The following is a 22,835-nucleotide window of genomic DNA, read 5'->3' on the forward strand; positions in this document are numbered from 1 at the left end:
CTGTTAGGTTTCCCTTTGGGCTATAAAAAGGGTGTTCCTTATGTAAACAGGCAGATCTGAATTGGAATGAAAATTGTGAGGTTATTCACTTCTTTGGTTCTTCATTGAACTTAGAACTTATCAAGGCAACCCTTGTGGCGTTCAAGTGACTTATCATCCTGATTCTATTAGGGTGTGGCGTCAACAACCTTCTATACCTTTGGTTCATGTTTTGCTAAACATCGGGTCAAGGTTCTATCTCTTCCAAACTGATTTTCAGACTTTCTTGGGTTATTCATCAACTTGTTCGTGGGTTTCTAAGAATCTATCTTACGGGGTTCACATCACTTGAGCTACTTCTGGAAGACTTTGTGGGGTAAGTTAGGTACTAAGCTCATGTTTTCTACAACTTGCCACGCACAAACTGATGGGCAAACCGAGGTAGTTAATAGAACTTTATCTACTTTATTGCGTGCCATCATTCAGAAGAATTTGAAGAATTGGGAAGAGTGTTTGCCACATGTTGAATTTGCTTATAATAGATCCGTGCATTCTGCTACTAACTTTTCTCCTTTTGAAATAGTGTATGGGTTTAATCCTTTAACTCCAATGGATTTGTCACCTTTACCTATTGATGAGCGTGCTAGTTTAGATGGCAAAAGGAAAGCTGAAACGATGAAGCAATTGCATGAGAAAGTTAGGCAAAACATTGAGAAAAGAACTGAACAATATGCTACTCAAGCCAACAAAGGGCGGAAGAAAGTGATCTTTGAACCAGGAGATTGGGTTTGGGTGCATATGAGAAAGGAAAGATTTCCAGCAAAACGGCGTTCTAAGTTGCACCCTAGAGGAGATGGGCCATTTCAAGTCATTGCTCGCATTAATGATAATGCATATAAGCTTGACTTACCAGGTGAGTATAATGTTAGTACTACATTTAATGTTTCTGATCTTTCCCTTTTTGATGCAGGTGATGAAGATTCGAGGACGAATCCTTTTCAGGAGAGGGGGAATGATGGAAACCAGGATGCAGCCACCAAGCAACCTAAGGAGGGACTATCCAAGGCCGTGGGAAGCAAGGAGCAATGTATGGAGCATTCTGGTCCGATACATCTTGATGATCCATTACAAACTGGTGGAGGACCAATCACTCGGTCCAAAGCTAAAAGAATGAAGGAAGCACTTAATGGGCTGATTGAGGAAGCTTGGAACCAGCAAGAGGCTATTGGAGTGGATTTGGACGTGAAGATAGCTTGTGGACTAGTCAACATGATCCATGCAATTATTAGGCCAAATTAGATGCTTACTTGGTGGAAATATTGCTGGAGTTTTCAGATTTAGTTTTATGTTGCTGAATGTCTAAAGGCTAGTGGAGCTTCATTAATGTTCTAGGAAACTGTCTTCATTAATTTCCTAGGAGATTGAACTTTGACTAGTGGAGTTTCATTAATGTTCTAGGAAACTGTCTTCATTAATTTCCTAGGAGACTGAACTATGACTAGTGGAGTCATTATTGTTCTAGGGATTAGACTTTAATTAAAGGCTGTTAGGTTTCCCTTTGGGCTATAAAAAGGGTGTTCCTTATGTAAACAGGCAGATCTGAATTGGAATGAAAATTGTGAGGTTATTCACTTCTTTGGTTCTTCATTGAACTTAGAACTTATCAAGGCAACCCTTATGGCGTTCAAGTGACTTATCATCCTGATTCTATTAGGGTGTGGCGTCAACAACCTTCTATACCTTTGGTTCATGTTTTGCTAAACATCGGGTCAAGGTTCTATCTCTTCCAAACTGATTTTCAGACTTTCTTGGGTTATTCATCAACTTGTTCGTGGGTTTCTAAGAATCTATCTTACGGGGTTCACATCACTTGAGCTACTTCTGGAAGACTTTGTGGGGTAAGTTAGGTACTAAGCTCATGTTTTCTACAACTTGCCACCCACAAACTGATGGGCAAACCGAGGTAGTTAATAGAACTTTATCTACTTTATTGTGTGCCATCATTCAGAAGAATTTGAAGAATTGGGAAGAGTGTTTGCCACATGTTGAATTTGCTTATAATAGATCCGTGCATTCTGCTACTAACTTTTCTCCTTTTGAAATAGTGTATGGGTTTAATCCTTTAACTCCAATCGATTTGTCACCTTTACCTATTGATGAGCGTGCTAGTTTAGATGGCAAAAGGAAAGCTGAAACGATGAAGCAATTGCATGAGAAAGTTAGGCAAAACATTGAGAAAAGAACTGAATAATATGCTACTCAAGCCAACAAAGGGCGGAAGAAAGTGATCTTTGAACCAGGAGATTGGGTTTGGGTGCATATGAGAAAGGAAAGATTTCCAGCAAAACGGCGTACTAAGTTGCACCCTAGAGGAGATGGGCCATTTCAAGTCATTGCTCGCATTAATGATAATGCATATAAGCTTGACTTACCTGGTGAGTATAATGTTAGTACTACATTTAATGTTTCTGATCTTTCCCTTTTTGATGCAGGTGATGAAGATTCGAGGACGAATCCTTTTCAGGAGAGGGGGAATGATGGAAACCAGGATGCAGCCACCAAGCAACCTAAGGAGGGACTATCCAAGGCCGTGGGAAGCAAGGAGCAATGTATGGAGCATTCTGGTCCGATACATCTTGATGATCCATTACAAACTAGTGGAGGACCAATCACTCGATCCAAAGCTAAAAGAATGAAGGAAGCACTTAATGGGCTGATTGAGGAAGCTTGGAACCAGCAAGAGGCTATTGGAGTGGATTTGGACGTGAAGATAGCTTGTGGACTAGTCAACATGATCCATGCAATTATTAGGCCAAATTAGATGCTTACTTGGTGGAAATATTGCTGGAGTTTTCAGATTTAGTTTTATGTTGCTGAATGTCTAAAGGCTAGTGGAGCTTCATTAATGTTCTAGGAAACTGTCTTCATTAATTTCCTAGGAGATTGAACTTTGACTAGTGGAGTTTCATTAATGTTCTAGGAAACTGTCTTCATTAATTTCCTAGGAGAATGAACTATGACTAGTGGAGTCATTATTGTTCTAGGGATTAGACTTTAATTAAAGGCTGTTAGGTTTTCCTTTGGGCTATAAAAAGGGTGTTCTAGAAGTAAACAGGCAGATCTGAATTGGAATGAAAATTGTGAGGTTATTCACTTCTTTGGTTCTTCATTGAACTTAGAACTTATCAAGGCAACCCTTGTGGCGTTCAAGTGACTTATCATCCTGATTCTATTAGGGTGTGGCGTCAACAACCTTCTATACCTTTGGTTCATGTTTTGCTAAACATCGGGTCAAGGTTCTATCTCTTCCAAACTGATTTTCAGACTTTCTTGGGTTATTCATCAACTTGTTCGTGGGTTTCTAAGAATCTATCTTACGGGGTTCACATCACTTGAGCTACTTCTGGAAGACTTTGTGGGGTAAGTTAGGTACTAAGCTCATGTTTTCTACAACTTGCCACCCACAAACTGATGGGCAAACCGAGGTAGTTAATAGAACTTTATCTACTTTATTGCGTGCCATCATTCAGAAGAATTTGAAGAATTGGGAAGAGTGTTTGCCACATGTTGAATTTGCTTATAATAGATCCGTGCATTCTGCTACTAACTTTTCTCCTTTTGAAATAGTGTATGGGTTTAATCCTTTAACTCCAATGGATTTGTCACCTTTACCTATTGATGAGCGTGCTAGTTTAGATGGCAAAAGGAAAGCTGAAACGATGAAGCAATTGCATGAGAAAGTTAGGCAAAACATTGAGAAGAGAACTGAACAATATGCTACTCAAGCCAACAAAGGGCGGAAGAAAGTGATCTTTGAACCAGGAGATTGGGTTTGGGTGCATATGAGAAAGGAAAGATTTCCAGCAAAACGGCGTTCTAAGTTGCACCCTAGAGGAGATGGGCCATTTCAAGTCATTGCTCGCATTAATGATAATGCATATAAGCTTGACTTACCAGGTGAGTATAATGTTAGTACTACATTTAATGTTTCTGATCTTTTCCTTTTTGATGCAGGTGATGAAGATTCGAGGACGAATCCTTTTCAGGAGAGGGGGAATGAGGGAAACCAGGATGCAGCCACCAAGCAACCTAAGGAGGGACTATCCTAGGCCGTGGGAAGCAAGGAGCAATGTATGGAGCATTCTAGTTCGATACATCTTGATGATCCATTATAAACTGGTGGAGGACCAATCACTCGGTCCAAAGCTAAAAGAATGAAGGAAGCACTTAATGGGCTGATTGAGGAAGCTTGGAACCATCAAGAGGCTATTGGAGTGGATTTGGACGTGAAGATAGCTTGTGGAGTAGTCAACATGATCCATGCAATTATTAGGCCAAATTAGATGCTTACTTGGTGGAAATATTGCTGGAGTTTTCAGATTTAGTTTTATGTTGCTGATGTCTAAAGGCTAGTGGAGCTTCATTAATGTTCTAGGAAACTGTCTTCATTAATTTCCTAGGAGATTGAACTTTGACTAGTGGAGTTTCATTAATGTTCTAGGAAACTGTCTTCATTAATTTCCTAGGAGACTGAACGATGACTAGTGGAGTCATTATTGTTCTAGGGATTAGACTTTAATTAAAGGCTGTTAGGTTTCCCTTTGGGCTATAAAAAGGGTGTTCCTTATGTAAACAGGCAGATCTGAATTGGAATGAAAATTGTGAGGTTATTCACTTCTTTGGTTCTTCATTGAACTTAGAACTTATCAAGGCAACCCTTGTGGCGTTCAAGTGACTTATCATCCTGATTCTATTAGGGTGTGGCGTCAACAACCTTCTATACCTTTGGTTCATGTTTTGCTAAACATCGGGTCAAGGTTCTATCTCTTCCAAACTGATTTTCAGACTTTCTTGGGTTATTCATCAACTTGTTCGTGGGTTTCTAAGAATCTATCTTACGGGGTTCACATCACTTGAGCTACTTCTGGAAGACTTTGTGGGGTAAGTTAGGTACTAAGCTCATGTTTTCTACAACTTGCCACCCACAAACTGATGGGCAAACCGAGGTAGTTAATAGAACTTTATCTACTTTATTGCGTGCCATCATTCAGAAGAATTTGAAGAATTGGGAAGAGTGTTTGCCACATGTTGAATTTGCTTATAATAGATCCGTGCATTCTGCTACTAACTTTTCCCCTTTTGAAATAGTGTATGGGTTTAATCCTTTAACTCCAATGGATTTGTCACCTTTACCTATTGATGAGCGTGCTAGTTTAGATGGCAAAAGGAAAGCTGAAACGATGAAGCAATTGCATGAGAAAGTTAGGCAAAATATTGAGAAAAGAACTGAACAATATGCTACTCAAGCCAACAAAGGGCGGAAGAAAGTGATCTTTGAACCAGGAGATTGGGTTTGGGTGCATATGAGAAAGGAAAGATTTCCAGCAAAACGGCGTTCTAAGTTGCACCCTAGAGGAGATGGGCCATTTCAAGTCATTGCTCGCATTAATGATAATGCATATAAGCTTGACTTACCTGGTGAGTATAATGTTAGTACTACATTTAATGTTTCTGATCTTTCCCTTTTTGATGCAGGTGATGAAGATTCGAGGACGAATCCTTTTCAGGAGAGGGGAAATGATGGAAACCAGGATGCAGCCACCAAGCAACCTAAGGAGGGACTATCCAAGGCCGTGGGAAGCAAGGAGCAATGTATGGAGCATTCTGGTCTGATACATCTTGATGATCCATTACAAACTGGTGGAGGACCAATCACTCGGTCCAAAGCTAAAAGAATGAAGGAAGCACTTAATGGGCTGATTGAGGAAGCTTGGAACCAGCAAGAGGCTATTGGAGTGGATTTGGACGTGAAGATAGCTTGTGGACTAGTCAACATGATCCATGCAATTATTAGGCCAAATTAGATGCTTACTTGGTGGAAATATTGCTGGAGTTTTCAGATTTAGTTTTATGTTGCTGAATGTCTAAAGGCTAGTGGAGCTTCATTAATGTTCTAGGAAACTGTCTTCATTAATTTCCTAGGAGATTGAACTTTGACTAGTGGAGTTTCATTAATGTTCTAGGAAACTGTCTTCATTAATTTCCTAGGAGACTGAACTATGACTAGTGGAGTCATTATTGTTCTAGGGATTAGACTTTAATTAAAGGCTGTTAGGTTTCCCTTTGGGCTATAAAAAGGGTGTTCCTTCTGTAAACAGGCAGATCTGAATTGGAATGAAAATTGTGAGGTTATTCACTTCTTTGGTTCTTCATTGAACTTAGAACTTATCAAGGCAACCCTTGTGGCGTTCAAGTGACTTATCATCCTGATTCTATTAGGGTGTGGCGTCAACAACCTCCTATACCTTTGGTTCATGTTTTGCTAAACATCGGGTCAAGGTTCTATCTCTTCCAAACTGATTTTCAGACTTTCTTGGGTTATTCATCAACTTGTTCGTGGGTTTCTAAGAATCTATCTTACGGGGTTCACATCAGTTGAGCTACTTCTGGAAGACTTTGTGGGGTAAGTTAGGTACTAAGCTCATGTTTTCTACAACTTGCCACCCACAAACTGATGGGCAAACCGAGGTAGTTAATAGAACTTTATCTAATTTATTGCGTGCCATCATTCAGAAGAATTTGAAGAATTGGGAAGAGTGTTTGCCACATGTTGAATTTGCTTATAATAGATCCGTGCATTCTGCTACTAACTTTTCTCCTTTTGAAATAGTGTATGGGTTTAATCCTTTAACTCCAATGGATTTGTCACCTTTACCTATTGATGAGCGTGCTAGTTTAGATGGCAAAAGGAAAGCTGAAACGATGAAGCAATTGCATGAGAAAGTTAGGCAAAACATTGAGAAAAGAACTGAACAATATGCTACTCAAGCCAACAAAGGGCGGAAGAAAGTGATCTTTGAACCAGGAGATTGGGTTTGGGTGCATATGAGAAAGGAAAGATTTCCAGCAAAACGGCGTTCTAAGTTGCACCCTAGAGGAGATGGGCCATTTCAAGTCATTGCTCGCATTAATGATAATGCATATAAGCTTGACTTACCAGGTGAGTATAATGTTAGTACTACATTTAATGTTTCTGATCTTTTCCTTTTTGATGCAGGTGATGAAGATTCGAGGACGAATCCTTTTCAGGAGAGGGGGAATGATGGAAACCAGGATGCAGCCACCAAGCAACCTAAGGAGGGACTATCCAAGGCCGTGGGAAGCAAGGAGCAATGTATGGAGCATTCTAGTCCGATACATCTTGATGATCCATTACAAACTGGTGGAGGACCAATCACTCGGTCCAAAGCTAAAAGAATGAAGGAAGCACTTAATGGGCTGATTGAGGAAGCTTGGAACCAGCAAGAGGCTATTGGAGTGGATTTGGACGTGAAGATAGCTTGTGGACTAGTCAACATGATCCATGCAATTATTAGGCCAAATTAGATGCTTACTTGGTGGAAATATTGCTGGAGTTTTCAGATTTTGTTTTATGTTGCTGATGTCTAAAGGCTAGTGGAGCTTCATTAATGTTCTAGGAAACTGTCTTCATTAATTTCCTAGGAGATTGAACTTTGACTAGTGGAGTTTCATTAATGTTCTAGGAAACTGTCTTCATTAATTTCCTAGGAGACTAAACTATGACTAGTGGAGTCATTATTGTTCTAGGGATTAGACTTTAATTAAAGGCTGTTAGGTTTCCCTTTGGGCTATAAAAAGGGTGTTCCTTATGTAAACAGGCAGATCTGAATTGGAATGAAAATTGTGAGGTTATTCACTTCTTTGGTTCTTCATTGAACTTAGAACTTATCAAGGCAACCCTTGTGGCGTTCAAGTGACTTATCATCCTGATTCTATTAGGGTGTGGCGTCAACAACCTTCTATACCTTTGGTTCATGTTTTGCTAAACATCGGGTCAAGGTTCTATCTCTTCCAAACTGATTTTCAGACTTTCTTGGGTTATTCATCAACTTGTTCGTGGGTTTCTAAGAATCTATCTTACGGGGTTCACATCACTTGAGCTACTTCTGGAAGACTTTGTGGGGTAAGTTAGGTACTAAGCTCATGTTTTCTACAACTTGCCACCCACAAACTGATGGGCAAACCGAGGTAGTTAATAGAACTTTATCTACTTTATTGCGTGCCATCATTCAGAAGAATTTGAAGAATTGGGAAGAGTGTTTGCCACATGTTGAATTTGCTTATAATAGATCCGTGCATTCTGCTACTAACTTTTCTCCTTTTGAAATAGTGTATGGGTTTAATCCTTTAACTCCAATGGATTTGTTACCTTTACCTATTGATGAGCGTGCTAGTTTAGATGGCAAAAGGAAAGCTGAAACGATGAAGCAATTGCATGAGAAAGTTAGGCAAAACATTGAGAAAAGAACTGAACAATATGCTACTCAAGCCAACAAAGGGCGGAAGAAAGTGATCTTTGAACCAGGAGATTGGGTTTGGGTGCATATGAGAAAGGAAAGATTTCCAGCAAAACGGCGTTCTAAGTTGCACCCTAGAGGAGATGGGCCATTTCAAGTCATTGCACGCATTAATGATAATGCAAATAAGCTTGACTTACCTGGTGAGTATAATGTTAGTACTACATTTAATGTTTCTGATCTTTCCCTTTTTGATGCAGGTGATGAAGATTCGAGGACGAATCCTTTTCAGGAGAGGGGGAATGATGGAAACCAGGATGCAGCCACCAAGCAACCAAAGGAGGGACTATCCAAGGCCGTGGGAAGCAAGGAGCAATGTATGGAGCATTCTGGTCTGATACATCTTGATGATCCATTACAAACTGGTGGAGGACCAATCACTCGGTCCAAAGCTAAAAGAATGAAGGAAGCACTTAATGGGCTGATTGAGGAAGCTTGGAACCAGCAAGAGGCTATTGGAGTGGATTTGGACGTGAAGATAGCTTGTGGACTAGTCAACATGATCCATGCAATTATTAGGCCAAATTAGATGCTTACTTGGTGGAAATATTGCTGGAGTTTTCAGATTTAATTTTATGTTGCTGAATGTCTAACGGCTAGTGGAGCTTCATTAATGTTCTAGAAAACTGTCTTCATTAATTTCCTAGGAGATTGAACTTTGACTAGTGGAGTTTCATTAATGTTCTAGGAAACTGTCTTCATTAATTTCCTAGGAGACTGAACTATGACTAGTGGAGTCATTATTGTTCTAGGATTAGACTTTAATTAAAGGCTGTTAGGTTTCCCTTTGGGCTATAAAAAGGGTGTTCCTCATGTAAACAGGCAGATCTGAATTGGAATGAAAATTGTGAGGTTATTCACTTCTTTGGTTCTTCATTGAACTTAGAACTTATCAAGGCAACCCTTGTGGCGTTCAAGTGACTTATCATCCTGATTCTATTAGGGTGTGGCGTCAACAACCTTCTTTACCTTTGGTTCATGTTTTGCTAAACATCGGGTCAAGGTTCTATCTCTTCCAAACTGATTTTCAGACTTTCTTGGGTTATTCATCAACTTGTTCGTGGGTTTCTAAGAATCTATCTTACGGGGTTCACATCACTTGAGCTACTTCTGGAATACTTTGTGGGGTAAGTTAGGTACTAAGCTCATGTTTTCTACAACTTGCCACCCACAAACTGATGGGCAAACCGAGGTAGTTAATAGAACTTTATCTACTTTATTGCGTGCCATCATTCAGAAGAATTTGAAGAATTGGGAAGAGTGTTTGCCACATGTTGAATTTGCTTATAATAGATCCGCGCATTCTGTGACTAACTTTTCTCCTTTTGAAATAGTGTATGGGTTTAATCCTTTAACTCCAATGGATTTGTCACCTTTACCTATTGATGAGCGTGCTAGTTTAGATGGCAAAAGGAAAGCTGAAACGATGAAGCAATTGCATGAGAAAGTTAGGCAAAACATTGAGAAAAGAACTGAACAATATGCTACTCAAGCCAACAAAGGGCGGAAGAAAGTGATCTTTGAACCAGGAGATTGGGTTTGGGTGCATATAAGAAAGGAAAGATTTCCAGCAAAACGGCGTTCTAAGTTGCACCCTAGAGGAGATGGGCCATTTCAAGTCATTGCTCGCATTAATGATAATGCAAATAAGCTTGACTTACCAGGTGAGTATAATGTTAGTACTACATTTAATGTTTCTGATCTTTCCCTTTTTGATGCAGGTGATGAAGATTCGAGGACGAATCCTTTTCAGGAGAGGGGGAATGATGGAAACCAGGATGCAGCCACCAAGCAACCTAAGGAGGGACTATCCAAGGCCGTGGGAAGCAAGGAGCAATGTATGGAGCATTCTGGTCCGATACATCTTGATGATCCATTACAAACTGGTGGAGGACCAATCACTCGGTCCAAAGCTAAAAGAATGAAGGAAGCACTTAATGGGCTGATTGAGGAAGCTTGGAACCAGCAAGAGGCTAATGGAGTGGATTTGGACGTGAAGATAGCTTGTGGACTAGTCAACATGATCCATGCAATTATTAGGCCAAATTAGATGCTTACTTGGTGGAAATATTGCTGGAGTTTTCAGATTTAGTTTTATGTTGCTGAATGTCTAAAGGCTAGTGGAGCTTCATTAATGTTCTAGGAAACTGTCTTCATTAATTTCCTAGAAGATTGAGCTTTGACTAGTGGAGTTTCATTAATGTTCTAGGAAACTGTCTTCATTAATTTCCTAGGAGACTGAACTATGACTAGTGGAGTCATTATTGTTCTAGGGATTAGACTTTAATTAAAGGCTGTTAGGTTTCCCTTTGGGCTATAAAAAGGGTGTTCCTTATGTAAACAGGCAGGTCTGAATTGGAATGAAAATTGTGAGGTTATTCACTTCTTTGGTTCTTCATTGAACTTAGAACTTATCAAGGCAACCCTTGTGGCGTTCAAGTGACTTAACATCCTGATTCTATTAGGGTGTGGCGTCAACAACTTTCTATACCTTTGGTTCATGTTTTGCTAAACATCGGGTCAAGGTTCTATCTCTTCCAAACTGATTTTCAGACTTTCTTGGGTTATTCATCAACTTGTTCGTGGGTTTCTAAGAATCTATCTTACGGGGTTCACATCACTTGAGCTACTTCTGGAAGACTTTGTGGGGTAAGTTAGGTACTAAGCTCATGTTTTCTACAACTTGCCACCCACAAACTGATGGGCAAACCGAGGTAGTTAATAGAACTTTATCTACTTTATTGCGTGCCATCATTCAGAAGAATTTGAAGAATTGGGAAGAGTGTTTGCCACATGTTGAATTTGCTTATAATAGATCCGTGCATTCTGCTACTAACTTTTCTCCTTTTGAAATAGTGTATGGGTTTAATCCTTTAACTCCAATGGATTTGTCACCTTTACCTATTGATGAGCGTGCTAGTTTAGATGGCAAAAGGAAAGCTGAAATGATGAAGCAATTGCATGAGAAAGTTAGGCAAAACATTGAGAAAAGAACTGAACAATATGCTACTCAAGCCAACAAAGGGCGGAAGAAAGTGATCTTTGAACCAGGAGATTGGGTTTGGGTGCATATAAGAAAGGAAAGATTTCCAGCAAAACGGCGTTCTAAGTTGCACCCTAGAGGAGATGGGCCATTTCAAGTCATTGCTCGCATTAATGATAATGCATATAAGCTTGACTTACCAGGTGAGTATAATGTTAGTACTACATTTAATGTTTCTGATCTTTTCCTTTTTGATGCAGGTGATGAAGATTCGAGGACGAATCCTTTTCAGGAGAGGGGGAATGATGGAAACCAGGATGCAGCCACCAAGCAACCTAAGGAGGGACTATCCTAGGCCGTGGGAAGCAAGGAGCAATGTATGGAGCATTCTAGTTCGATACATCTTGATGATCCATTATAAACTGGTGGAGGACCAATCACTCGGTCCAAAGCTAAAAGAATGAAGGAAGCACTTAATGGGCTGATTGAGGAAGCTTGGAACCATCAAGAGGCTATTGGAGTGGATTTGGACGTGAAGATAGCTTGTGGACTAGTCAACATGATCCATGCAATTATTAGGCCAAATTAGATGCTTACTTGGTGGAAATATTGCTGGAGTTTTCAGATTTAGTTTTATGTTGCTGATGTCTAAAGGCTAGTGGAGCTTCATTAATGTTCTAGGAAACTGTCTTCATTAATTTCCTAGGAGATTGAACTTTGACTAGTGGAGTTTCATTAATGTTCTAGGAAACTGTCTTCATTAATTTCCTAGGAGACTGAACTATGACTAGTGGAGTCATTATTGTTCTAGGGATTAGACTTTAATTAAAGGCTGTTAGGTTTCCCTTTGGGCTATAAAAAGGGTGTTCCTTATGTAAACAGGCAGATCTGAATTGGAATGAAAATTGTGAGGTTATTCACTTCTTTGGTTCTTCATTGAACTTAGAACTTATCAAGGCAACCCTTGTGGCGTTCAAGTGACTTATCATCCTGATTCTATTAGGGTGTGGCGTCAACAACCTTCTATACCTTTGGTTCATGTTTTGCTAAACATCGGGTCAAGGTTCTATCTCTTCCAAACTGATTTTCAGACTTTCTTGGGTTATTCATCAACTTGTTCGTGGGTTTCTAAGAATCTATCTTACGGGGTTCACATCACTTGAGCTACTTCTGGAAGACTTTGTGGGGTAAGTTAGGTACTAAGCTCATGTTTTCTACAACTTGCCACCCACAAACTGATGGGCAAACCGAGGTAGTTAATAGAACTTTATCTACTTTATTGTGTGCCATCATTCAGAAGAATTTGAAGAATTGGGAAGAGTGTTTGCCACATGTTGAATTTGCTTATAATAGATCCGTGCATTCTGCTACTAACTTTTCTCCTTTTGAAATAGTGTATGGGTTTAATCCTTTAACTCCAATGGATTTGTCACCTTTACCTATTGATGAGCGTGCTAGTTTAGATGGCAAAAGGAAAGCTGAAACGATGAAGCAATTGCATGAGAAAGTTAGGCAAAACATTGAGAAAAGAACTGAACAATATGCTACTCAAGCCAACAAAGGGCGGAAGAAAGTGATCTTTGAACCAGGAGATTGGGTTTGGGTGCATATGAGAAAGGAAAGATTTCCAGCAAAACGGCGTTCTAAGTTGCACCCTAGAGGAGATGGGCCATTTCAAGTCATTGCTCGCATTAATGATAATGCATATAAGCTTGACTTACCTGGTGAGTATAATGTTAGTACTACATTTAATGTTTCTGATCTTTCCCTTTTTGATGCAGGTGATGAAGATTCGAGGACGAATCCTTTTCAGGAGAGGGGAAATGATGGAAACCAGGATGCAGCCACCAAGCAACCTAAGGAGGGACTATCCAAGGCCGTGGGAAGCAAGGAGCAATGTATGGAGCATTCTGGTCTGATACATCTTGATGATCCATTACAAACTGGTGGAGGACCAATCACTCGGTCCAAAGCTAAAAGAATGAAGGAAGCACTTAATGGGCTGATTGAGGAAGCTTGGAACCAGCAAGAGGCTATTGGAGTGGATTTGGACGTGAAGATAGCTTGTGGACTAGTCAACATGATCCATGCAATTATTAGGCCAAATTAGATGCTTACTTGGTGGAAATATTGCTGGAGTTTTCAGATTTAGTTTTATGTTGCTGAATGTCTAAAGGCTAGTGGAGCTTCATTAATGTTCTAGAAAACTGTCTTCATTAATTTTCTAGGAGATTGAACTTTGACTAGTGGAGTTTCATTAATGTTCTAGGAAACTGTCTTCATTAATTTCCTAGGAGACTGAACTATGACTAGTGGAGTCATTATTGTTCTAGGGATTAGACTTTAATTAAAGGCTGTTAGGTTTCCCTTTGGGCTATAAAAAGGGTGTTCCTTATGTAAACAGGCAGAACTGAATTGGAATGAAAATTGTGAGGTTATTCACTTCTTTGGTTCTTCATTGAACTTAGAACTTATCAAGGCAACCCTTGTGGCGTTCAAGTGACTTATCATCCTGATTCTATTAGGGTGTGGCGTCAACAACCTTCTTTACCTTTGGTTCATGTTTTGCTAAACATCGGGTCAAGGTTCTATCTCTTCCAAACTGATTTTCAGACTTTCTTGGGTTATTCATCAACTTGTTCGTGGGTTTCTAAGAATCTATCTTACGGGGTTCACATCACTTGAGCTACTTCTGGAAGACTTTGTGGGGTAAGTTAGGTACTAAGCTCATGTTTTCTACAACTTGCCACCCACAAACTGATGGGCAAACCGAGGTAGTTAATAGAACTTTATCTACTTTATTGCGTGCCATCATTCAGAAGAATTTGAAGAATTGGGAAGAGTGTTTGCCACATGTTGAATTTGCTTATAATAGATCCGCGCATTCTGCTACTAACTTTTCTCCTTTTGAAATAGTGTATGGGTTTAATCCTTTAACTCCAATGGATTTGTCACCTTTACCTATTGATGAGCGTGCTAGTTTAGATGGCAAAAGGAAAGCTGAAACGATGAAGCAATTGCATGAGAAAGTTAGGCAAACATTGAGAAAAGAACTGAACAATATGCTACTCAAGCCAACAAAGGGCGGAAGAAAGTGATCTTTGAACCAGGAGATTGGGTTTGGGTGCATATGAGAAAGGAAAGATTTCCAGCAAAACGGCGTTCTAAGTTGCACCCTAGAGGAGATGGGCCATTTCAAGTCATTGCTCGCATTAATGATAATGCATATAAGCTTGACTTACCAGGTGAGTATAATGTTAGTACTACATTTAATGTTTCTGATCTTTCCCTTTTTGATGCAGGTGATGAAGATTCGAGGACGAATCCTTTTCAGAAGAGGGGGAATGATGGAAACCAGGATGCAGCCACCAAGCAACCTAAGGAGGGACTATCCAAGGCCGTGGGAAGCAAGGAGCAATGTATGGAGCATTCTGGTCCGATACATCTGGATGATCCATTACAAACTGGTGGAGGACCAATCACTCGGTCCAAAGCTAAATGAATGAAGGAAGCACTTAATGGGCTGATTGAGGAAGCTTGGAACCAGCAAGAGGCTATTGGAGTGGATTTGGACGTGAAGATAGCTTGTGGACTAGTCAACATGATCCATGCAATTATTAGGCCAAATTAGATGCTTACTTGGTGGAAATATTGCTGGAGTTTTCAGATTTAGTTTTATGTTGCTGAATGTCTAAAGGCTAGTGGAGCTTCATTAACGTTCTAGAAAACTGCCTTCATTAATTTCCTAGGAGATTGAACTTTGACTAGTGGAGTTTCATTAATGTTCTAGGAAACTACCTTCATTAATTTCCTAGGAGACTGAACTATGACTAGTGGAGTCATTATTGTTCTAGGGATTAGACTTTAATTAAAGGCTGTTAGGTTTCCCTTTGGGCTATAAAAAGGGTGTTCCTTATGTAAACAGGCAGATCTGAATTGGAATGAAAATTGTGAGGTTATTCACTTCTTTGATTCTTCATTGAACTTAGAACTTATCAAGGCGACCCTTGTGGCGTTCATGTGACTTATCATCCTGATTCTATTAGGGTGTGGCGTCAACAACCTTCTATACCTTTGGTTCTTGTTTTGCTAAACATCGGGTCAAGGTTCTATCTCTTCCAAACTGATTTTCAGACTTTCTTGGGTTATTCATCAACTTGTTCGTGGGTTTCTAAGAATCTATCTTACGGGGTTCACATCACTTGAGCTACTTCTGGAAGACTTTTTTTGGAGATAAATGAATCTCCCAAAGGCAACTGATCATTCAAATGATTCCCAAAATTAGTAGCTTGCAATAGAGGAAAGTTACCTAGTTGGGCTTGAGACAATGGAAGGAGAGGGTGGCTGACTTAATTTGGAGAGATTTGAATCTTCTAAAGCCAGCAGATTTTTTAAATTGGGAAGAGTGTTTGCCACATGTTGAATTTGCTTATAATAGATCCGCGCATTCTGCTACTAACTTTTCTCCTTTCGAAATAGTGTATAGGTTTAATCCTTTAACTCCAATGGATTTGTCACCTTTACCTATTGATGAGCGTGCTAGTTTAGATGGCAAAAGGAAAGCTGAAACGATGAAGCAATTGCATGAGAAAGTTAGGCAAAACATTGAGAAAAGAACTGAACAATATGCTACTCAAGCCAACAAAGGGCGGAAGAAAGTGATCTTTGAACCAGGAGATTGGGTTTGGGTGCATATGAGAAAGGAAAGATTTCCAGCAAAACGGCGTTCTAAGTTGCACCCTAGAGGAGATGGGCCATTTCAAGTCATTACTCGCATTAATGATAATGCATATAAGCTCGACTTACCAGGTGAGTATAATGTTAGTACTACATTTAATGTTTCTGATCTTTCCCTTTTTGATGCAAGTGATGAAGATTCGAGGACGAATCCTTTTCAGGAGAGGGGGAATGATGGAAACCAGGATGCAGCCACCAAGCAACCTAAGGAGGGACTATCCAAGGCCGTGGGAAGCAAGGAGCAATGTATGGAGCATTCTGGTCCGATACATCTTGATGATCCATTACAAACTGGTGGAGGACCAATCACTCGGTCCAAAGCTAAAAGAATGAAGGAAGCACTTAATGGGCTGATTGAGGAAGCTTGGAACCAGCAAGAGGCTATTGGAGTGGATTTGGACGTGAAGATAGCTTGTGGACTAGTCAACATGATCCATGCAATTATTAGGCCAAATTAGATGCTTACTTGGTGGAAATATTGCTGGAGTTTTCAGATTTAGTTTTATGTTGCTGAATGTCTAAAGGCTAGTGGAGCTTCATTAATGTTCTAGAAAACTGCCTTCATTAATTTCCTAGGAGATTGAACTTTGACTAGTGGAGTTTCATTAATGTTCTAGGAAACTGTCTTCATTAATTTCCTAGGAGACTGAACTATGACTAGTGGAGTCATTATTGTTCTAGGGATTAGACTTTAATTAAAGGCTGTTAGGTTTCCCTTTGGGCTATAAAAAGGGTGTTCCTTATGTAAACAGGCAGATCTGAATTGGAATGAAAATTGTGAGGTTATTCACTTCTTTGGTTCTTCATTGAACTTAGAACTTATCAAGGCAACCCTTGTGGCGTTCAAGTGACTTATCATCCTGATTCTATTAGGGTGTGGCGTCAACAACCTTCTATACCTTTGGTTCACGTTTTGCTAAACATCGGGTCAAGGTTCTATCTCTTCCAAACTGATTTTCAGACTTTCTTGGGTTTTTCATCAACTTGTTCGTGGGTTTCTAAGAATCTATCTTACGGGGTTCACATCACTTGAGCTACTTCTGGAAGACTTTGTGGGGTAAGTTAGGTACTAAGCTCATGTTTTCTACAACTTGCCACCCACAAACTGATGGGCAAACCGAGGTAGTTAATAGAACTTTATCTACTTTATTGCGTGCCATCATTCAGAAGAATTTGAAGAATTGGAAAGAGTGTTTGCCACATGTTGAATTTGCTTATAATAGATTCGTGCATTCTGCTACTAACTTTTCTCCTTTTGAAATAGTGTATGGGTTTAATCCTTTAACTCCAATGGATTTGTCACCTTTACCTATTGATGAGCGTGCTAGTTTAGATGGCAAAAGGAAAGCTGAAACGATGAAGCAATTGCATGAGAAAGTTAGGCAAAACATTGAGAAAAGAACCGAACAATATGCTACTCAAGCCAACAAAGGGCGGAAGAAAGTGATCTTTGAACCAGGAGATTGGGTTTGGGTGCATATGAGAAAGGAAAGATTTCCAGCAAAACGGCGTTCTAAGTTGCACCCTAGAGGAGATGGGCTATTTCAAGTCATTGCTCGCATTAATGATAATGCATATAAGCTTGACTTACCTGGTGAGTATAATGTTAGTACTACATTTAATGTTTCTGATCTTTCCCTTTTTGATGCAGGTGATGAAGATTCGAGGACGAATCCTTTTCAGGAGAGGGGGAATGATGGAAACCAGGATGCAGCCACCAAGCAACCTAAGGAGGGACTATCCAAGGCCGTGGGAAGCAAGGAGCAATGTATGGAGCATTCTGGTCTGATACATCTTGATGATCCATTACAAACTGGTGGAGGACCAATCACTCGGTCCAAAGCTAAATGAATGAAGGAAGCACTTAATGGGCTGATTGAGGAAGCTTGGAACCAGCAAGAGGCTATTGGAGTGGATTTGGACGTGAAGATAGCTTGTGGACTAGTCAACATGATCCATGCAATTATTAGGCCAAATTAGATGCTTACTTGGTGGAAATATTGCTGGAGTTTTCAGATTTAGTTTTATGTTGCTGAATGTCTAAAGGCAAGTGGAGCTTCATTAACGTTCTAGAAAACTGCCTTCATTAATTTCCTAGGAGATTGAACTTTGACTAGTGGAGTTTCATTAATGTTCTAGGAAACTGTCTTCATTAATTTCCTAGGAGACTGAACTATGACTAGTGGAGTCATTATTGTTCTAGGGATTAGACTTTAATTAAAGGCTGTTAGGTTTCCCTTTGGGCTATAAAAAGGGTGTTCCTTATGTAAACAGGCAGATCTGAATTGGAATGAAAATTGTGAGGTTATTCACTTCTTTGATTCTTCATTGAACTTAGAACTTATCAAGGCGACCCTTGTGGCGTTCAAGTGACTTATCATCCTGATTCTATTAGGGTGTGGCGTCAACAACCTTCTATACCTTTGGTTCATGTTTTGCTAAACATCGGGTCAAGGTTCTATCTCTTCCAAACTGATTTTCAGACTTTCTTGGGTTATTCATCAACTTGTTCGTGGGTTTCTAAGAATCTATCTTACGGGGTTCACATCACTTGAGCTACTTCTGGAAGACTTTGTGGGGTAAGTTAGGTACTAAGCTCATGTTTTCTACAACTTGCCACCCACAAACTGATGGGCAAACCGAGGTAGTTAATAGAACTTTATCTACTTTATTGCGTGCCATCATTCAGAAGAATTTGAAGAACTGGGAAGAGTGTTTGCCACATGTTGAATTTGCCTATAATAGATCCGTGCATTCTGCTACTAACTTTTCTCCTTTTGAAATAGTGTATGGGTTTAATCCTTTAACTCCAATGGATTTGTCACCTTTACCTATTGATGAGCGTGCTAGTTTAGATGGCAAAAGGAAAGCTGAAACGATGAAGCAATTGCATGAGAAAGTTAGGCAAAACATTGAGAAAAGAACTGAACAATATGCTATTCAAGCCAACAAAGGGCGGAAGAAAGTGATCTTTGAACCAGGAGATTGGGTTTGGGTGCATATGAGAAAGGAAAGATTTCCAGCAAAACGGCGTTCTAAGTTGCACCCTAGAGGAGATGGGCCATTTCAAGTCATTGCTCGCATTAATGATAATGCATATAAGCTTGACTTACCAGGTGAGTATAATGTTAGTACTACATTTAATGTTTCTGATCTTTCCCTTTTTGATGCAGGTGATGAAGATTCGAGGACGAATCCTTTTCAGGAGAGGGGGAATGATGGAAACCAGGATGCAGCCACCAAGCAACCTTAGGAGGGACTATCCAAGGCCGTGGGAAGCAAGGAGCAATGTATGGAGCATTCTGGTCCGATACATCTTGATGATCCATTACAAACTGGTGGAGGACCAATCACTCGGTCCAAAGCTAAAAGAATGAAGGAAGCACTTAATGGGCTGATTGAGGAAGCTTGGAACCAGCAAGAGGCTATTGGAGTGGATTTGGACGTGAAGATAGCTTGTGGACTAGTCAACATGATCCATGCAATTATTAGGCCAAATTAGATGCTTACTTGGTGGAAATATTGCTGGAGTTTTCAGATTTAGTTTTATGTTGCTGAATGTCTAAAGGCTAGTGGAGCTTCATTAGGGCTCGTTTGGTTCACAGGAAAAGGAGGGGGGAAAGTGTGGTCAACGGAAAAGTAATGAAATGCCTCTTGTTTGGTTGGAGTTTTCAAAGGAGAGAGATGGAAAAGTTGTATTCCCATGGGAATATGATTCCCACATTTCATGGGAAAGTCTTTCCCATGAGAAACATGGGAAAGTTACTTTCCCATGAGGTGGGAATCACTCCTTTTTTGTTTTTTCCCAAAAAGATCCTTTAGCATTAAAGAAGCATTAAAGAGGCATTAAAGACCTAATTTTTATTAAGGGCATAATAGGAATTATACTTAACTTTCCTAGGAAAGTGGATGGTCAACCAAACATAAGCACTTTGGAAATTTGTCACTTTTCCATGGTTAACCAAACATGCCAAAAGTACTTTCCTAGGTATCCTCTTCCTAGGAATCTGATTCCCAGGAATCATATTCCTAGGAGGGAAAATACTTCCCGCGAACCAAACGAGCCCTTAATGTTCTAGGAAACTGTCTTCATTAATTTCCTAGGAGATTGAACTTTGACTAGTGGAGTTTCATTAATGTTCTAGGAAACTGTCTTCATTAATTTCCTAGGAGACTGAACTATGACTAGTGGAGTCATTATTGTTCTAGGGATTAGACTTTAATTAAAGGCTGTTAGGTTTCCCTTTGGGCTATAAAAAGGGTGTTCCTTATGTAAACAGGCAGATCTGAATTGAAATGAAAATTGTGAGGTTATTCACTTCTTTGGTTCTTCATTGAACTTAGAACTTATCAAGGCAACCCTTGCGGCGTTCAAGTGACTTATCATCCTGATTCTATTAGGGTGTGGCGTCGACAACCTTCTATACCTTTGGTTCATGTTTTGCTAAACATCGGGTCAAGGTTCTATCTCTTCCAAACTGATTTTCAGACTTTCTTGGGTCATTCATCAACTTGTTCGTGGGTTTCTAAGAATCTATCTTAAGGGGTTCACATCACTTGAGCTACTTCTGGAAGACTTTGTGGGGTAAGTTAGGTACTAAGCTCATGTTTTCTACAACTTGCCACCCACAAACTGATGGGCAAACCGAGGTAGTTAATAGAACTTTATCTACTTTATTGCGTGCCATCATTCAGAAGAATTTGAAGAATTGGGAAGAGTGTTTGCCACATGTTGAATTTGCTTATAATAGATCCGTGCATTCTGCTACTAACTTTTCTCCTTTTGAAATAGTGTATGGGTTTAATCCTTTAACTCCAATGGATTTGTCACCTTTACCTATTGATGAGCGTGCTAGTTTAGATGGCAAAAGGAAAGCTGAAACGATGAAGCAATTGCATGAGAAAGTTAGGCAAAACATTGAGAAAAGAACTGAACAATATGCTACTCAAGCCAACAAAGGGCGGAAGAAAGTGATCTTTGAACCAGGAGATTGGGTTTGGGTGCATATGAGAAAGGAAAGATTTCCAGCAAAACGGCGTTCTAAGTTGCACCCTAGAGGAGATGGGCCATTTCAAGTCATTGCTCGCATTAATGATAATGCATATAAGCTTGACTTACCAGGTGAGTATAATGTTAGTACTACATTTAATGTTTCTGATCTTTCCCTTTTTGATGCAGGTGATGAAGATTCGAGGACGAATCCTTTTCAGGAGAGGGGGAATGATGGAAACCAGGATGCAGCCACCAAGCAACCTAAGGAGGGACTATCCAAGGCCGTGGGAAGCAAGGAGAAATGTATGGAGCATTCTGGTCCGATACATCTTGATGATCCATTACAAACTGGTGGAGGACCAATCACTCGGTCCAAAGCTAAAAGAATGAAGGAAGCACTTAATGGGCTGATTGAGGAAGCTTGGAACCAGCAAGAGGCTATTGGAGTGGATTTGGACGTGAAGATAGCTTGTGGACTAGTCAACATGATCCATGAAATTATTAGGCCAAATTAGATGCTTACTTGGTGGAAATATTGCTGGAGTTTTCAGATTTAGTTTTATGTTGCTGAATGTCTAAAGGCTAGTGGAGCTTTATTAATGTTCTAGGAAACTGTCTTTATTAATTTCCTAGGAGATTGAACTTTGACTAGTGGAGTTTCATTAATGTTCTAGGAAACTGTCTTCATTAATTTCCTAGGAGACTGAACTATGACTAGTGGAGTCATTATTGTTCTAGGGATTAGACTTTAATTAAAGGCTGTTAGGTTTCCCTTTGGGCTATAAAAAGGGTGTTCCTTATGTAAACAGGCAGATCTGAATTGGAATGAAAATTGTGAGGTTATTCACTTCTTTGGTTCTTCATTGAACTTAGAACTTATCAAGGCAACCCTTGTGGCGTTCAAGTGACTTATCATCCTGATTCTATTAGGGTGTGGCGTCAACAACCTTCTATACCTTTGGTTCATGTTTTGCTAAACATCGGGTCAAGGTTCTATCTCTTCCAAACTGATTTTTCAGACTTTCTTGGGTTATTCATCAACTTGTTCGTGGGTTTCTAAGAATCTATCTTACGGGGTTCACATCAGTTCGCTCTTATCTTTTGCGAGGCAGAAGTATTTGGAAGATCAAATGCCCCAGGGATTGCTCTTGGAGTTGGCGGAGGATTCTTAGTCTTCGCAGCCTTGTCCGATGGAAGATGAGATATCGAGTGGGCAACGGGAGTAGTATTTCACTTTGGTTTGACCATTGGCATCCCCTTGGTCCTCTTATTGAGGTGTTTGGGGAAAAGTTTATCTATGATTCTGGCCTTGGGCAGAATGCCAAGGTGGAGGCTATTATTGATGGCCAGGAGTGGCACTGGCCTATCTCTCACTCCCCTGCATGGCTTGAGCTCATTAGTAGTACTCCTACTTCATTCCGGCCAGATAGCAGAAGGCCGGATGTATTGCAGTGGATTGATGCTCCGAAGGGTTCCTTCTCTGTTCGTGGTTTTTGGGAGTCGTTGCGCACGCGTCATAGTAGAGTGGACTGGTGGAAGCTTGTTTGGCATAGCCAAGCTATTTCATGGATGATAGAGACGCAACCAATGATAGAGACGCAACCAGCCCATCTAAAGATCCTTTGCATGGAATTGAAGGTCCTATGACTAGGGCCAAGACTAAGAGGATGAAACAAGCTTTGGAAAGCCTGATCATAAAAATCAAAGGAAAAGAAGACCAACGTGAGATAGAGGCTGCACCTAATTGGGTCACTTTCATACAATT

General features: G+C 40.1%; 7 protein-coding genes across 7 annotated transcripts; all 7 read left to right on the forward strand.

Moving 5' to 3' along the window:
* Positions 1-588: 588 nt before the first annotated feature.
* Positions 589-1,278, forward strand: LOC149750888 (uncharacterized). The gene is made up of 2 exons (XM_089928538.1): positions 589-892; positions 950-1,278. The coding sequence occupies exons 1-2, from the start codon at positions 589-591 to the stop codon at positions 1,276-1,278; spliced, it is 633 nt and encodes a 210-aa protein (XP_089784664.1).
* A 3,875-nt stretch (positions 1,279-5,153) lies between these two features.
* On the forward strand, positions 5,154-5,843 carry LOC149750889 (uncharacterized). Its single transcript, XM_089928539.1, has one exon. It carries the CDS (start codon positions 5,154-5,156, stop codon positions 5,841-5,843), a length of 690 nt encoding a protein of 229 aa, XP_089784665.1.
* An 832-nt stretch (positions 5,844-6,675) lies between these two features.
* On the forward strand, positions 6,676-7,365 carry LOC149750890 (uncharacterized). Its single transcript, XM_089928540.1, has 2 exons — positions 6,676-6,979; positions 7,037-7,365. Exons 1-2 carry the CDS (start codon positions 6,676-6,678, stop codon positions 7,363-7,365), a joined length of 633 nt encoding a protein of 210 aa, XP_089784666.1.
* An 831-nt stretch (positions 7,366-8,196) lies between these two features.
* LOC149750891 (uncharacterized) lies at positions 8,197-8,886 on the forward strand. Its single transcript, XM_089928541.1, has one exon. The coding sequence runs from the start codon at positions 8,197-8,199 to the stop codon at positions 8,884-8,886; it is 690 nt and encodes a 229-aa protein (XP_089784667.1).
* Positions 8,887-9,717: 831 nt separating this feature from the next.
* Positions 9,718-10,407, forward strand: LOC149750892 (uncharacterized). The gene is made up of 2 exons (XM_089928542.1): positions 9,718-10,021; positions 10,079-10,407. Exons 1-2 carry the CDS (start codon positions 9,718-9,720, stop codon positions 10,405-10,407), a joined length of 633 nt encoding a protein of 210 aa, XP_089784668.1.
* A 2,353-nt stretch (positions 10,408-12,760) lies between these two features.
* LOC149750893 (uncharacterized) lies at positions 12,761-13,450 on the forward strand. Its single transcript, XM_089928543.1, has one exon. The coding sequence runs from the start codon at positions 12,761-12,763 to the stop codon at positions 13,448-13,450; it is 690 nt and encodes a 229-aa protein (XP_089784669.1).
* A 5,919-nt stretch (positions 13,451-19,369) lies between these two features.
* LOC149750894 (uncharacterized) lies at positions 19,370-21,585 on the forward strand. The gene is made up of 3 exons (XM_089928544.1): positions 19,370-19,535; positions 20,870-21,199; positions 21,257-21,585. The coding sequence occupies exons 1-3, from the start codon at positions 19,370-19,372 to the stop codon at positions 21,583-21,585; spliced, it is 825 nt and encodes a 274-aa protein (XP_089784670.1).
* Positions 21,586-22,835: the final 1,250 nt, after the last annotated feature.

Source organism: Phoenix dactylifera, chromosome 18 (genome assembly GCF_051530095.1).
Source record: "Phoenix dactylifera cultivar Ajwa chromosome 18, Ajwa_hap1_PhDact_Kaust_v1.1, whole genome shotgun sequence".
NCBI lineage: Eukaryota > Viridiplantae > Streptophyta > Magnoliopsida > Arecales > Arecaceae > Phoenix > Phoenix dactylifera.

Excerpts from the sequence above, each read along its gene's own strand:
- LOC149750893 (XM_089928543.1), top strand. The coding sequence starts at position 12,761 with ATGGATTTGTCACCTTTACCTATTGATGAGCGTGCTAGTTTAGATGGC.
- LOC149750889 (XM_089928539.1), top strand. The coding sequence starts at position 5,154 with ATGGATTTGTCACCTTTACCTATTGATGAGCGTGCTAGTTTAGATGGC.
- LOC149750888 (XM_089928538.1), top strand. The coding sequence starts at position 589 with ATGGATTTGTCACCTTTACCTATTGATGAGCGTGCTAGTTTAGATGGC. Across the intron at positions 893-949 it reads ATATAAGCTTGACTTACCAG|GTGATGAAGATTCGAGGACG; the intron begins GTGAGTATAATG and ends TTTTTGATGCAG.
- LOC149750892 (XM_089928542.1), top strand. The coding sequence starts at position 9,718 with ATGGATTTGTCACCTTTACCTATTGATGAGCGTGCTAGTTTAGATGGC. Across the intron at positions 10,022-10,078 it reads AAATAAGCTTGACTTACCAG|GTGATGAAGATTCGAGGACG; the intron begins GTGAGTATAATG and ends TTTTTGATGCAG.
- LOC149750891 (XM_089928541.1), top strand. The coding sequence starts at position 8,197 with ATGGATTTGTTACCTTTACCTATTGATGAGCGTGCTAGTTTAGATGGC.
- LOC149750890 (XM_089928540.1), top strand. The coding sequence starts at position 6,676 with ATGGATTTGTCACCTTTACCTATTGATGAGCGTGCTAGTTTAGATGGC. Across the intron at positions 6,980-7,036 it reads ATATAAGCTTGACTTACCAG|GTGATGAAGATTCGAGGACG; the intron begins GTGAGTATAATG and ends TTTTTGATGCAG.
- LOC149750894 (XM_089928544.1), top strand. The coding sequence starts at position 19,370 with ATGGAGCATTCTGGTCCGATACATCTTGATGATCCATTACAAACTGGT. Across the intron at positions 19,536-20,869 it reads TTTGGACGTGAAGATAGCTT|TGTATGGGTTTAATCCTTTA; the intron begins GTGGACTAGTCA and ends CTTTTGAAATAG. Across the intron at positions 21,200-21,256 it reads ATATAAGCTTGACTTACCAG|GTGATGAAGATTCGAGGACG; the intron begins GTGAGTATAATG and ends TTTTTGATGCAG.